At 38.7% G+C, this 14,712-nt stretch overlaps 1 protein-coding gene and 1 pseudogene across 1 annotated transcript; both read left to right on the top strand.

Annotated features, from left to right (window-relative positions):
• Positions 1 to 280: 280 nt before the first annotated feature.
• Positions 281 to 11,997, top strand: LOC115363679 (synaptic vesicular amine transporter-like; annotated as a pseudogene).
• A 1,753-nt stretch (positions 11,998 to 13,750) lies between these two features.
• Positions 13,751 to 14,559, top strand: LOC115363269 (histone H4). The gene has a single exon (XM_030057381.1). The coding sequence runs from the start codon at positions 13,766 to 13,768 to the stop codon at positions 14,075 to 14,077; it is 312 nt and encodes a 103-aa protein (XP_029913241.1). The 5' UTR covers positions 13,751 to 13,765; the 3' UTR covers positions 14,078 to 14,559.
• Positions 14,560 to 14,712: the final 153 nt, after the last annotated feature.

Raw genomic sequence — 14,712 nt, 5'->3', positions numbered from 1 at the left:
TAACACAACTACAATACCTTTTACATAAAGCCACAGGCTCACTGTTACTCATTAGTATCCGCTCTGCTTGTTTCTTGTAAACAATATCACAGTGGATGGAGTGCTGTTGTACTGAATATCAGCGCTCTTGTCCAATCAAAGCACTCAGTTGGATCAAACTGCTATATAAATGTTTTTGAGGCGAGCTGGAGGAGTGCAACGAAGTAAAGTCCTTCGTAAACTGTCACACCTGGACACACCTGCAGGTGAGGCTGCCCCGCTCTGTTGGCAAAGCTTACACATGGGTAAGTACACAGAGATCATCAATCAATCTATCTATCTATCTATCTATCTATCTATCTATCTATCTATCTATCTCTTTTTTCTTTCTAGATTATCTTCTCTTCTATTCTATATAATAGGATTCCATATATATATATATATATATATATATTTTTTTTTTTTTTTTTAATTTTTTTTTTTTTAACATGTGAATTCAAACTAACAAACAAATGAAAAAAAATGACTTTCAAGAGATTATCTAGCATTTTTTTTTTTTTTTTTTTTTTTTGAAGTAAGATCTTGGTAAGTATGCTTTGAATTTTGAATGATATTGTTTCTTATTTTGTTGTTGGCTATCCACATGTCAAATTTCAGTGATATTTTCTCTCTGGCACATTTTTTTTTTTCTAGATTTGATGCTGTCAGTGATAAATTTGAAAATGTCGAACGAGGGAAGAAATAGGCCATGAGTTTACTGTTAATTCAGTTTTCAAATTAAAGACCTACTGTAATTCATTTACTTACTTTACTTTACTTAGCCTATTGAGCAAATATGTTTATGTAACAAGCAGTGTCACACTGGCAATCTTTGACTTGGTAGTGAGCATATTGCATAGAGACACAAAATTACCAAACTGGATCAAAATTCTGCGGCATATATCTATACACCTATATCTACCTTATGTGCGTATCAACAAACTAAAGCAAAACAAACAAAAAAGGAATAAATAAAAAAAAAATCTTCAATTATATCTCTGCATTCTTTGCCCGGTGCAAACCCATTGATATGATTCTTTACTTTCATTTAGTTATGGATTATCTGTCTACAAACATAGTTTTATCATTATTTACAGTGACTGGCATCTAATACTTAAAGACATGTTGAATTATGTGATCTCATAGGTTAATGGCTTAAGCATAATTATGTTACAGAAGTATCTCTAACATTGTAATTAATTAACTAACTTATTTGTGTGTTCAGTGTTCTCTTTCTTGTATGTATATGCCTGTTGTGTTTTTATTGGTTGCTGTTGTTATTTGTCCAGAAATATTCAGCAGAATGGTACCAGAAAGACAAAAAAAGTTAAGATAATTGTTTCTGTTTTGAAAACTAGGCTTGCTGACTTGGCTGAGGCAGGAGGCACAGCTGAAGAAAACGCTCCTGGTTATTGTGTTTATTGCCTTGCTGCTGGATAACATGCTGCTCTCTGTGGTCGGTAGGTGCAGCTTGTATGAGTGAAAATGAATTGTCTTGGAAATATATTATATATTTTGTTTCTTTCATGTGTTTTCTCTCCATCAGTGCCAATACTTCCCAGTTACCTGTACTCAATGGATCAGCTTGCCACCCGCGCCGCTGAGAACAGCACAGTCGGTTCCACCTTCCAGCCCCGCAGCAACAGCTCAGTGGGTTTGAACTCCACAGCCGAGCCTCCGAGCCCGGCTTCCTCCTCTGATTCATCCATCGTGGCCCAGAACTCCTCTTGTCCCAATTACACTACAGCAGACACTCTGCTAGACCATGAAAATGTGAAAGTTGGAGTGCTGCTGGCCTCCAAGGCCACCATACAACTCATCACCAACCCCTTCATTGGGCCACTGACTAACAGGTGGGTGACTGAAACTGTCATGGCAAAATTTAAAGTGACTAGTGAGCCTTCTTCTTCTTCTTCTTTTTCTTATTGTAGCTGTGTTTTTGGTACATCACCAAGTAATGCACACATGCACATATACCCATGCCTACCCTTTCTGTAGAGGATATGTTGAAAAAGCATTACAGATCCTTTAAGAAGGAAACAAAGATGATGATTATTACTATTAATCACAGCATAGGAATTTCAAAATAGTTCTCCAAAAATAAAGGGAGGACTCCTCTCTATAAAGCCAAAAGTGAGTTGGTCAATCTGGAACCTAACATTGCACAGCTCGTTTCCACAGAACACATTATCAACAAAGAGTCACACACTCGACCGTGTCGAGGCTCGCTAATAAGCGAGTCTCACAAAGCTTATCTACACAGTGCAGTTATACCCACTGGGATATAATTTAAGACATTTAATTTAGCAAATTCACATTTAAGTTGCACATTTCCTCTCTGTCCGATCAGGATAACTTTCTTCACACGCTATTCAGTAAAATAAATATCATGCAGTGGAATTGAGAAGAAAAATAAGAAATAACATGCATCATCGATTTCATCATGCATCATCCACAATGGTTGTCAGTTATGGTTATGTTTATGGGCTTTTGGTGTTTTTTGGACTTTATACTTGGACTTCTGGATTTTGCTTTCTGTTTTTTCCTTGTTTTTTCTTGTGTTTTTAGTGTGTTGGGTTCCTTTTTGTCAGTCTTTGCCCAGCTTTCCACACCTGCCCTGAGTTAGAGTCATTAGCCCTATTTTCTTCTGCTCGCTCTCCAGTGTTTCCCTTAGCCAGTCATTTTTTTTTTTCTCCAGTCTTTCCAGCTCCTTCCCCAGGTGCATCTTGTTTCCTCGTTAGTCTCTACTGTATTTAAGTCCTGTTTTCACTTTTGTATTTTTTATTTATTTTTTTTATTCATTGTGTGTCCACATTGGGCTGCTTAAGTTTAGGTTTATATGTGACTTTATTCTGAAATCCTGCCTTCAGTTTTCATTAAATATACTTGCCTCATCGCATTCGTCTCCTGCATTTGGGTCCTCCTGCCATGCTTACACGTAACACCTCTGTAAGCGTGACCAGAGGATGCAGTGCCGCCTGGTGCACAGTGTGTTTCTCGGGTATATGTCCGTGTCCTCACTGTTGCATTTCACAAGTGCTGGTACGAGCACTGACGGGATCCAGCTCACCGGGGCTGTGCCTGCCTGACCTGTGAGTGTAGTTGTTTTAATTAATGTTTTACAACAGTTTTGGTTTGTTCCCTAGCAAGTTGAAGCTGGGCTGTTTTGCTCAGAGAGACAGACACACACATGCACAGGAATTTACTTTGTCTATTAAAGTTGACATGCAGACTAAACAAAACCATCTTCAGCCAGTTGAGGCTGACAGCACCAGTGAAGCAAAGCAACACACCCAACATCCGGTTCGGACCAAAGTCAGTCTTAGTACGGATTCAGATGTGAGTAATCCAAAACATATCCCCTGACCCTACATGAACCATACCCGACCACACAGCAGGTAACATCTGCTCTTGGTGTATGACAAAGGAGTTTAACTTCTGCGTTCTGTTTGGTCAGGTTCATTCATGCCCGTCATCACGAGCATGCCTCAGAGTACTCAGCTCAACAGATTATACAAACACTGTTTACACAGGCTTTAATTTATTTGCCTTTGTGAGTCCTTTGGCATCCCCAGTCAAATAACCCAGTACAATTACAATTCTCAACAAGTCTGTGTGCAAGTTGGATGCTCATATAAAGACCAAAAGACACATCGGCAAATTGCTTTATGCCTTTGTTACTAACGATGTAGACAAATCACTTGTTTTCTTTTAGCTGCCATGTATCTGAATACAAATGAGTTACAATATTTTTGAGCAGTTGTAATTATTTACAGTAAAGCTAAGCTAGATAAAAAGATAAAATGTATGATCTGCAAAGACTTACAAAAAACAAATCAATCCATTTTAGTCAGCATGAAAGCTGAAACTGGTCCCTTCGCACAAGTTTTGCTTATTACCATGGTATTAAGTCTGTCCATGTTCTGTTTGATTGGTTAATTACTTTTCTATACAATTTAAGCCAAGTGTGTTTTGAAAACATATGAAAAAAAAAAATCATTCTAATGTCCTCGTTAGAAAAGCTGAAAGTAGACTGTGAATGGAGGCATTGCTATATTTTATGGTGTGTTTAGTTTCCTACTACATTCTTTGTCAGTGCAAATATGGGACTTTACATACATATTTTGCAATAAACACATGATCCCGATGGTCACATGCACACTTGGTAGCACCCCTGATATTTTGACCCATGACATTAAATTTGTTTGTCTGTCTGTTATATACAATAACTCAGACGCTGCCTATTTTGACACAACTGCCTTTTCACTATGGATATCCTGGAGCACTATGGAGATCTGAAGCTGCACCAATTGCATTATAACACAGGGAATCCCCCACAAACAATGACGTGAGAATAACTGGAGATTAATAACTTTCAGTCAGCTTCATAATTTGTAAAACTCTCATAGCACTGTGTAATGTCACTGTGCATCTTTAATTAAAACCTCTCCATTTTCATTCTTGCATTTGTTTTGTGTTTATTCAGATTTGACATAATGGAGAGCCAATACAGTCTGCTATAGATTACAAATACCTCCACATTGTGCTTGAAAAATAAGCTGAAATGGGATCTGTGGTCTGACCTCTTATGCACTAAGACACAGCAAAGAATGTGCTTTTTTGAAGAAATGGTTGTCCTCGGTGTCCCACTGTGCTGTCATTGAAAGCGTTTGGCCTTCTGCATCGTCTGCTGGTTTTGAAATGCCACTGAGACACAGAAAAAGTCTGTCAGAAAAATGTTTGCAGCAGCCAGTAAACTGTTAGGGATCGTGTTACCAAGGACAGAGTGAATCTATAGAGACAGAATGAAGAATAAGGCAAACAACATTGCGGGCGACAACAGGCACTCTCTCGCCTCCTCATTTGCCTCCAGCTGTTGCCATCTGGGCGACAATATTGCCCCCGACAATTCATTAAAAAACAGAACAACAGATTCTCATTTGTCCCACAAGACATTAAGTTTTTTAAGAAGCAACTCACATAATTAATTAATGAAGCAGGATGGCCAGCTGGTCTAGGTAGGAGACTTTTCTGTTTAGCTCCAAACTTGTATGAGGTATTGCATGGATGTGTGTATTGGTATATATCTGTCTATATCTATTGGTGACTCTGTGATGTTGTCATGAAATGCCTTTGTGATTATGCTGCAAACAAATAAAGAGTCCATCTAAATGATTGAGGATATCACATCCCCATGTGTACTGGTTTCTTAACAATCTTCATGGCAACCCTCTGTAAGTGTCACCGGTTCCGAAAAAGAACCGGTTCCGGTTCCCAACCCTAGCTACTGCCACTGTGATATAAAACACAACCCAAACAAGTGCAATCCAACCTAAAAAACCCTGAGCGTCATGAGAAAGAAAATGTCAAGCAGACGGGGAAGGATTCAGACATGCACACACAGTCACATGCATAAATAAAGTGATACAATAAGGTTATCGGGATGGATTTATATTGTTTCTTTGCCTTGTCAGGTTTTCATGAAGCCCTTCCTGAAAATATTTCCCTTCCCTTCCCTTCCCTTTTTTTAATGGGGGGGATGTGCATATAGTGCTTTTTCTGACTCTCGATCTTTGCTCTCCCTCCCTTGGCAAAGTCAGAGGGAACAGCCATGGCTACAGAGAAGCAGGTAGGGATTCAGAAAATTGCTCGAGGACATTTCAACGAGGAAGATGGCCACCGACATGGGGCCATGAAACCAGGTCATACAAGACAGTGGAAGCCCTCCTCAAGCATCACACCACCTCACTTCCCCAAAGCAGCTACCCTTGCACCAATTTCATTTTAACAAGGGAATTTTTTTTTTTTTTTTTTTTTTTTATTTTGGGAGGTCATTTTGACTTATTGATATTTTGACTTATTGGTGAGAGAAACTCCAGGCAGAGGGCAGAGTCTCCGCAGACACACTCACACTAACACACACTGCTTGTGGCTCAGAAGAGATGATTGAGAGGGATTATTTTTGTTTGTGTCTATACATTGTCTTATACAAAAAAAAAAAAAAAAAAAAAAATCCTACTCATTCTGCCTTAAAGGTTATGGTTAGGTTAAGTTTGGGGTTAGGCGTACATTAGGGGAAGGCTGCAGAGAATGAATGTAAATCAACTAGAAATTTCGTTACCATCCTAGAAAGTGCAAACTTGCCACCCTCGCTCTGTTATGTGGTCCACTCTCTTCTGTGTCTTGTAGCGGGGGCTCCCTTCGGCAGTGTGATGTATGAATATGTGGGGAAGATGTCTCCCTTCTTGTTCCGCTGTTTTGGGTGAAGGTAATGTAGAAATTCACCAGCTTACTCTAAACATCATGAAAAGGAGATGGGAAAATCCGCAAGAAATGACACCAAAAATTGTGAGAAATTTGTGGAAAAGTCACAAGACAATTACCTGAAAAATTGCAAGAAAAAAATTGCTTGGGGCGTGGGTAAATAAATAAATAAGACACACGTACATACTGTATCTAGTTCAGATTAAATTACCAGAAAGTTAACACTAAAAAAATAGATAAAGTGATTTTTTTTTTTTTTTTTTTTTTTTTTTTTAAGAGGGTGAAATAAATGCATTTTAAATGAAGGGTTTTATTTCAGAGGGTTAAAGGTCACACAGGATGATGTGGGTGCAGCTCGGTGCTTTTGGGGAGACGTTGCCAGTAGGCTGACGTGTCTCGGCCCAGCGAGGTTCTCGGGTGGCGGCTCTCTCCCTGACGGTTGCCGGGCGGCCTCACTGCGCCTCAGCGCTCGGTGCAGAATGTTCTGCTCTCCACTGCATTTCCAGTTGGGCAGCAAAATGGCCAGAGGCACCTTTTTCAATCCTGTGTGAGTTTCAGAAGTTTGAACATGGTGGAGTGAGTCTCCCAGCCAGGCAGCAGGTTCCACACCTGACAGCAAAGTGTGTGTGTAAACCTGCATGTGTAAGACACACTGCCATCTACTGGTTAAAATATGCACTGTGTTTACTGTGTCCACCAACATGAAAAATCACTTCTCTGCACTGCACACTCAAGTTTGTGCACAAAACTGAGTTTTGATTGTGCGCTCTGAAGGAAAAGTCAAGCAAGATGTTTCTGGATTAAGTGCAACCAAAATGAAATGAAATTGGTGGAAAAGGGTGACATTTGATGCCCAAAGGGTTTATTTTATTATTTTCTTTTATTATATATATGTATATATATATATATATTTATATATATGTATATATATATATATATATATATATATATATATATATATATATATATATATATATTATTTTTTTTATGCTTCTCTCTATCCAGAGCAAAAAGGAACCCCACTACTGATGCTACTGAAGGATCCATACATTCTTGTTGCAGCTGGTAATTTAAACAGCAGAAGTATCATTATTATAGTTCCATATCGCTTTAAAGTGCCAGATTAGACAACATATTTTGGCTGTTTGATAATGACAAGCGAAATGAGCTTTCCAGAAAATCTGCATATCTTCAATCTGAAAAGATGGAAAGAACCTTGTACTCTGTGTTGACTTGATCTTGTTGCCAGGTGCCATTTGTTTTTCAACTATGGCGATCGGCATGCTGGAGGCATCTCTGCCCATCTGGATGATGAAGACCATGTGTCCAAGGAAATGGCAGCTAGGTATTAATGACTCTCACGTCTCCTGCTGACAATACAGTTTTTCCCAATTGCTAAAACACATTTCTTGAGACCTCCACCCATTTTCTCAAAACCTTAAACACAAATCCAAAAAACTCGAACTACATTCACAAAACCCCAGACTTTTCTATCAGAATCAAACTGTCACCTCAAAAGCAGTTATCCTGCGTTCAAAACCAAACAATGTGTTCAGATCATACACACAGCAAGTACAAATATAGTCACCACAGAGCATTCGCCAGACACTACATCAAATAATTTAGGACACAGCATCCAGGACATGTAGTCAACAGAAAATGTTTATTGTAAATGCATTTAGTAAAATAATATTGTAGTCAAAGCAATATCTAGACTACATTCAGCACTTTCATAACAAAAAATAAGACTAAATGAAAAGCACGTTACTGCACAATCAAAGAATGATGTGTGTTCAGTTTTGAGTTGTTGTGTGTAAAAGGTGACGGCTGTGTTGGAGTTGTGTTCACAATTAGCTGTCAGTGTTTACAGTATTGCAACACGAGAGTATGACAGTGTGAAATGTGTTTAGTGATTGAGAATGTGTTTAAGTAATGTGTTTAGCAAAAAAGAATGGATGAGTTTTGCAAATTGTGTCCAAGTAAATGTTTTATGTTTGGCCAAAAGAGTGTTTGATTGGAAAAATGAGTTTAGGCCACTGAGAATCTGGTTCAGAGAATGGAGTTTAATGTTTTTTAGCAACTGAGAAGTGCTGTAATACAAAAGGCTGCAGCTTCACAATGTCACAGGTGGAAACTTCAGCATCATTATATGATAATTTATTTAACTTCACAGCTTCTGACCCATCAGCTCTGAAAACTCCAGGCCTCACAAACACTCATTCCTGAGATTTGATCATTTTCATCTTCAAAAACATTGACTTATACAGTGAATTAACCATAAAATATTCTGGTCAAATGATGAGGCTGGTCCAGAGCAAAGACTGTTCCTTCAAGCAAACATTTTGCTTCTTTTGTTCATAAAACCTGTGATTTTGTTAACTCAGGTTTGGTATCGAAATTCCTCACTACTTATTTTTCAAGCATAAAATTCAAAATGGTTGAAAAACAGCATGGCAGAAATTAAACCAGTATATTCATGAGTGAAGGAATGGATGTAAGAAAAGGCTTCTGGCCTGGAAAATGAGGTGATATCCTTCTATTTCTTCTCTGCTTTTTCACTCCATCCTCACAAATTCTCTCTCAGGTGTTGTCTTCTTGCCAGACAGTGTCTCCTACCTCGTTTCAGCCAATATCTTTGGTCCTCTGGCTCACAGAATTGGATGGTAGGTTGATGTAGTGCTGCATTACTGTTCAAGGAAAAAAAAAAAAAAAAGAAGAAGAAAGGTTGAAAAATATCTAAATGACTCATTAATTTCTATGAAAAAAGGTTTTGCAGTTTCCCTGATTAATGACACATGTTCCTGTGCATTAAATTTATCTGAAATGATCAATTTTGAAATATGTTGCAAATTCTGACTCATCTGCAAACACCCTGATAGGTCACAGTTGTTGTGCATTAAAAAGCTGAAATTTGTATGACATTTGTACAGTGAGCTGCTCTCAAGCCAAACCTGTGCTCTGTCATTTGCATATGAGCACATCCAAAACTGAAGTGCTAGTTTTCATGTAGGATGAAGAAATATTATTGGTTTTCAAATGCATGTATGCTGTATTGGATTCAAGAAATCTGTGTACTAAGCAACCAAGCTGACTTTTGTTATGCACAGTAGATATGACACCTCAGTCATGGGCTTTGTTAAGGCACATTCTTTAACATATTTGATAGAAACGGTGAATTTACTTTGCTCATCCTGAGGTTTTTAAAGCAGGAGGCCGTCCTTCACTGGGGGGCGCCACATAGCGTCAGGAGAGGCTCAGACACTGAGGGTGGAAAATGTTTCCATAAAACTGAAAAACAGATGGTTGTTCCCTCTAGTTATCAAAAGGAAACCGTATCATTTAACTAAGGAGAGACACAGATCTGAGGAACTGTCCTCTTTTTCCTACGTTTCACAGTCAGACAAACTAATAAAATATTTTTGGAGTCAACTGTTTTTTATACATTTGGATGTTTTTTGAAGTTATATCAAGTGGCAATATAAGCTTGGCTCAATTGCCAAATATCCATGGGATTAAATAAGAGCTGCAAGATCCCACAGACATTCATGAATTAAGCCATACGATAAGGGACACACCTTTTTCTAAACTTTGATTGAAGCCCAAGGTCTCAGATTTTAAAATCCCCGGCGCTGGTCTACAAGCCTCTAACCCTAACCCTAAAATAATCCTAATCCTTAAATACACATTTCTGCAGTATGTACAGCGTTCACATTCCATTTATTGTGTTATTATTATTTTTTTTAATATGTTACTTTTTTACGTTTGTTTACAATACTGCATTTTTTTCTAATACTGCTTTGGTCCCTTTTCTGAGTTGTATACCTTCCACAGTTTCAGTGACCTAACTTCACCCACAGGGATCAGTGAGCTCTCATCTTGTCTTTCCACAGATGGCTATGTGCTTTTTTTGGAATGCTCCTTCTGGGAATAACCACCATTTCTGTAAGTCTCACAGACAGACAGACAGACAGACATTCATTCATTCATTCATTCATTCATTTGTGGCTTGAAGGGTCCCTGAGCTCTCTTATTATTATTATTATTATTATTCCCCTCTGTATCCCGGTTTAGATTTGCCAAGAATATCGAACTTGTGATGGCTATGAATGCAGCTGCTGGCTTTTCAATTAGTATGTCAGGCTATAAAATAAATAAATAAACAAATAATAAACTTTAACTTTTATCAATGTTTGTGATACTGTGAGTGATGCTGTTTTACCAGGCATGGTGGACTCCACAGTGATGCCAGGCTGACCTCAGACATGAGCCTGTCTATGGCAGCATCTATGCCATTGCTAATATTGCAATATGCATAGGATTCTCTGTAGGTAAGTTTTTGTTGTTGTTATTGTTGTTGTTGTTGTTGTTGTTGTTGTTGTTGTTGTTTTTTCCATGTTACGTCTGACACAGAAACTGCCAAGTGGGGAATATAATGATTGCATTACACCTTATACTGTAAGCTGAGATTCACTGAGATTCACTCAGATTTATTTTAGTGACATTAAAATACAGTTGCACTGGCTCAGTATCACTGTATACTCAGTATATACAAAGAGAAGATGCACATGCTGGTGATGGTTGTTTAATTGGAGCTCTTACACTGGTAATGTTGGCATGGTAATGTTATTTATTCTTGCATAACATGATTTATCCTGTATGCTGCTGGAGCTGGGTAATGGATTTCGTGCCCTCATGTTTTTTTAACATGTTTGAATGACAACAGACTAAACTGACCTGAACTGAAAACCCTAGAAGTTGTTTTTTTTTTGTTTTTTTTTTGTTTTTTTCCCCATATAAAAAGGCCACAGGTAACATGCATGAGTGTGAACTGGTGACAGTCACTCACACCGGCTGACAGGCAACCAGCCTGTGTGGTGCCTGGACTGAAGTGGAAGAAAAAAAAAAAAAAAAAAAAAAAAACATCATACATGTTGCATTTTTTTTCTTTTGTTTTATGCTGAATATGAAAAACAAATATTGTTAATGTGAAGTGAAAAGACTTCAGACCATTGCTGTTGTTTGATTGTGACTTAAAAAAAAATCAAACTAGGAGACACTTAAATCCCTTAAAACTACTTTTTGTCTAAGTTGTCATAAGCACATACAGTAGCTTCATTTGTGTGTGTGTGTGTGTGTGTGTGTGTGTGTGTGTGTGCTCAGCTGAACATGGATGTGTGAATCCAGCCCCTCTGTGTGTGTTCTCTCTTGGGTCAAAGGTCCGTCTGTCGGTGGCCCCATCGCTGCGGCGTTTGGCTTCCCGTGGCTCATGGCCATCATCGGAGCAGTTAACATCCTCTACGCTCCGCTCTGTTTCTTCCTTTACAGACCACGTCGACAAGAGGAGAATGTGGTGAGATCTGGAAAAAAAAATAATAAATCAATACATGAATATATATTACCTGAATATACTTTCCTAATATATCCGTTGCTCCTGTGTCCATCCTGGTTCCCTGCGACTTGTAATCATGCGGCTTAAGCACGAGAGGCCTGTGCATCATTTGTACATTTTATACACAGATTACATGCAATAAGTTGTTAAGAACATGTTTGTTTGTTTGTTTGTTTTCTCAGTGTTTAGTAAAAAAATAAATAAGCAAGCTCTGGGTGGGAACATGGAGTTATGCCGCCTATGGACCTTCACTGATGTTTTCTGGCCTTCAGGGAAACCCACCAACAGACTTTGATCTGCACGTGAAAGACAAAGGAAAGAAATGAATGAATGAATGAATGAATGAATGAATGAACTAGGTTTTCAAACTAATGCTAATGAGATAATTTTGAGGGGTTTCAAGATGATCAAGACATAAGTGAGAGAAAAATAAAACATTTTTGATATGGAGTTGTTTTTTTGTTTTTTTTTGTTTTTTTTGTTTTCATGTTACTTTTTTTCTGTTTTCTCCTCTGCTGGTAACTGAGTGAAGGAAACACAGTCAAGCGGATCAGAACAACCCCAAAGTCTTAAGGTGTCTGTGCAAAGTCAACAATATTCTTCGTACAAGTGTCCATTCAGTTCTTACATTAGGTTCATGGTCAATAACATGAGTGCATCACACACACAATCTATTTTTCTGTATTTGTATATCGTGAAATAAGGAAACTGGAATTAAAATCAAATTTTACACAAATATCTTGAGTCCTGGGACAAAATAGCACATGTTGCTCTGGTGGTGTACAGCAATGTGCTTTGCAGACTGTCTTCGGTGTATGGTCTACTCTTCACACACAGTGGGTAAAGTAGAAAAATATATATATAATTCATTAAACAATGTGGTTCATGCTTTCTTTGCCCATACTCTGTGTCATTTCCTCTGTGCTCTCTGGTTAAACTGATCCTTCATTTATTTATTTTTTCCTCCTGAATAGATGGAGCCCTGCTTCTAACAGGAATGTCTAATTTCACACTACATCCAGCTTCATATTTAGTAGCTTAAAAAAAAAATAACCTATTTATGTGTTCCAGTTTCTCCTCCACATGTATTTTCAGAGAGGTCAAGGCTCTTCCATAATCGATTAAGGTTAATGGTAAAAGACCTTTTTTGTTTTTTTTCCATTTATATGTTTATAGTTAGGCAGGAACACGGAGCACAGACCTTTGATGAAAGCATCAATGATTATGCCGCCCATTGATTAGATGCGAGACTCCGGTTCTTTTTACAGATGTTTATTATCTTGGCAGATCTTCTTAAAATCATGTAAACACCGTAGAACTAAAATATAGACAGACAAACATCATAAAGAAAATAAATAAAGTCTCTTTCACATCACATAATTTAAGAAATAAAATGTGACGACCAACAAACAAAATAAAATAAAACATACCACTTTGCCTGCTTGCCAATCAATGACGGGTTAAACTTCTTGGTCAATAATCTTCACAGCCTTTGATATTTCTTAGAAATTCTTGCAAACTTATTATGTTTCCAACACATGAGGAAAAGAAACAGCACACATGCTAGGGGCTCTTTGCTTGCCAGCATCATTCTTTTCTCAAGTTCACTTCCGCGATGACAAAAAGGAAACAGAAAACCAAAAACAGGAAGTTTCAAACTAACTAAGAAAATAAAGCATCACCTAGTGGTCAATGTCTGCCATTACAATGATGCTAAATAACATTTCGTGTTCGTTTCCTCACTTTATTTTGAAAGCAACGGGAAACGGTTCTGCCAACTTTCCGCAACAAAACTCCCGTTGAAAAACAAACGCTTGTGTGTGTGTGTGTGTGTGTGTGTGTGTGTGTGTGTGTGTGTGTGTGTGTGTGTGTGTGTGTGTGTGTGTGTGTGTGTGTGTGTGTGTGTGTGTGTGTGTGTGTGTGTGTGTGTGTGTGTGTGTGTGTTGAGTGGGGGTGGAGGGCTGCGGAGTGTGGCACCGCCCGGCGCATCGAGCACTCTCCGTCTTCACTTACGTCCGCAAACAAGATTGAAAAGCAGGAACCTCTAACCAGCTCAACCAGTTTCTTTTTGTTGTTGAAGAGAGGATAACTAACATGTCTGGCCGCGGAAAGGGAGGTAAGGGCCTGGGGAAAGGAGGCGCTAAGCGTCACCGCAAAGTTCTCCGCGACAACATCCAGGGCATCACCAAGCCCGCCATCCGCCGTCTGGCTCGCCGCGGTGGAGTCAAGCGCATCTCTGGCCTCATCTACGAGGAGACCCGCGGGGTGCTCAAGGTCTTCCTGGAGAACGTCATCCGCGACGCCGTCACCTACACCGAGCACGCCAAGAGGAAGACGGTCACCGCCATGGATGTGGTCTACGCTCTCAAGAGGCAGGGACGCACCCTCTACGGCTTCGGAGGCTAAACCCTAACATCCATCACAATTAACACAAAGGCTCTTTTAAGAGCCACCCATATACCTTGAAGGAGTTGATGTTTCTTAATATTTGGAACTGAAATTTATAATTAAGCTACTCAGAAGAGAACTTATCGTAACTTAAATTTGTGCAAATGAAAATCAGTGATGTCACAGCGGTGCGAATTGCCAGATCAACACATAAATGCTATATTCCGTTGGCTGCATGTCAAAACAATTACACAGCAGTCTCCTTTTCTGAAAAGGATAAGATCACAACACTACCGGATTTCCTGCTCTGCATGCTAGGTCTTATTCTATTCTCATTTGCTGTGACCTGGCGAGTCTCTGAAACAGCAAACTTGTGAGCTCTTAATTATATTAAATCCATTTTTATTTGTTTATTTTTTTTTTATTGAATCCTACTAAGGTTGAACAGAAATATTGCAATTACATTTCCCACTTGATGGTATATTAAAAACATCACTGTTGAATCGCTGATTAAAGTTATCCATCTCTATCTGTCTTTCTTTATAACTTGACATACCAATTGAGAAGCCAGCTGCTGCATTCCCAGCCATCACGCGATCGATATTCTTGGCAAACCCAAAATTGGATACAGAGGGGAAAATGAGTTGTTTCTT

This window comes from Myripristis murdjan, chromosome 8, assembly GCF_902150065.1.
Source record: "Myripristis murdjan chromosome 8, fMyrMur1.1, whole genome shotgun sequence".
NCBI classification, from domain to species: Eukaryota; Metazoa; Chordata; class Actinopteri; order Holocentriformes; family Holocentridae; genus Myripristis; species Myripristis murdjan.
This window is presented reverse-complemented; position numbering and strand designations above follow the sequence as displayed.

What these genes read in the sequence shown, in the direction of transcription:
- LOC115363269 (XM_030057381.1), top strand. Translation starts at nt 13,766, where the DNA reads ATGTCTGGCCGCGGAAAGGGAGGTAAGGGCCTGGGGAAAGGAGGCGCT.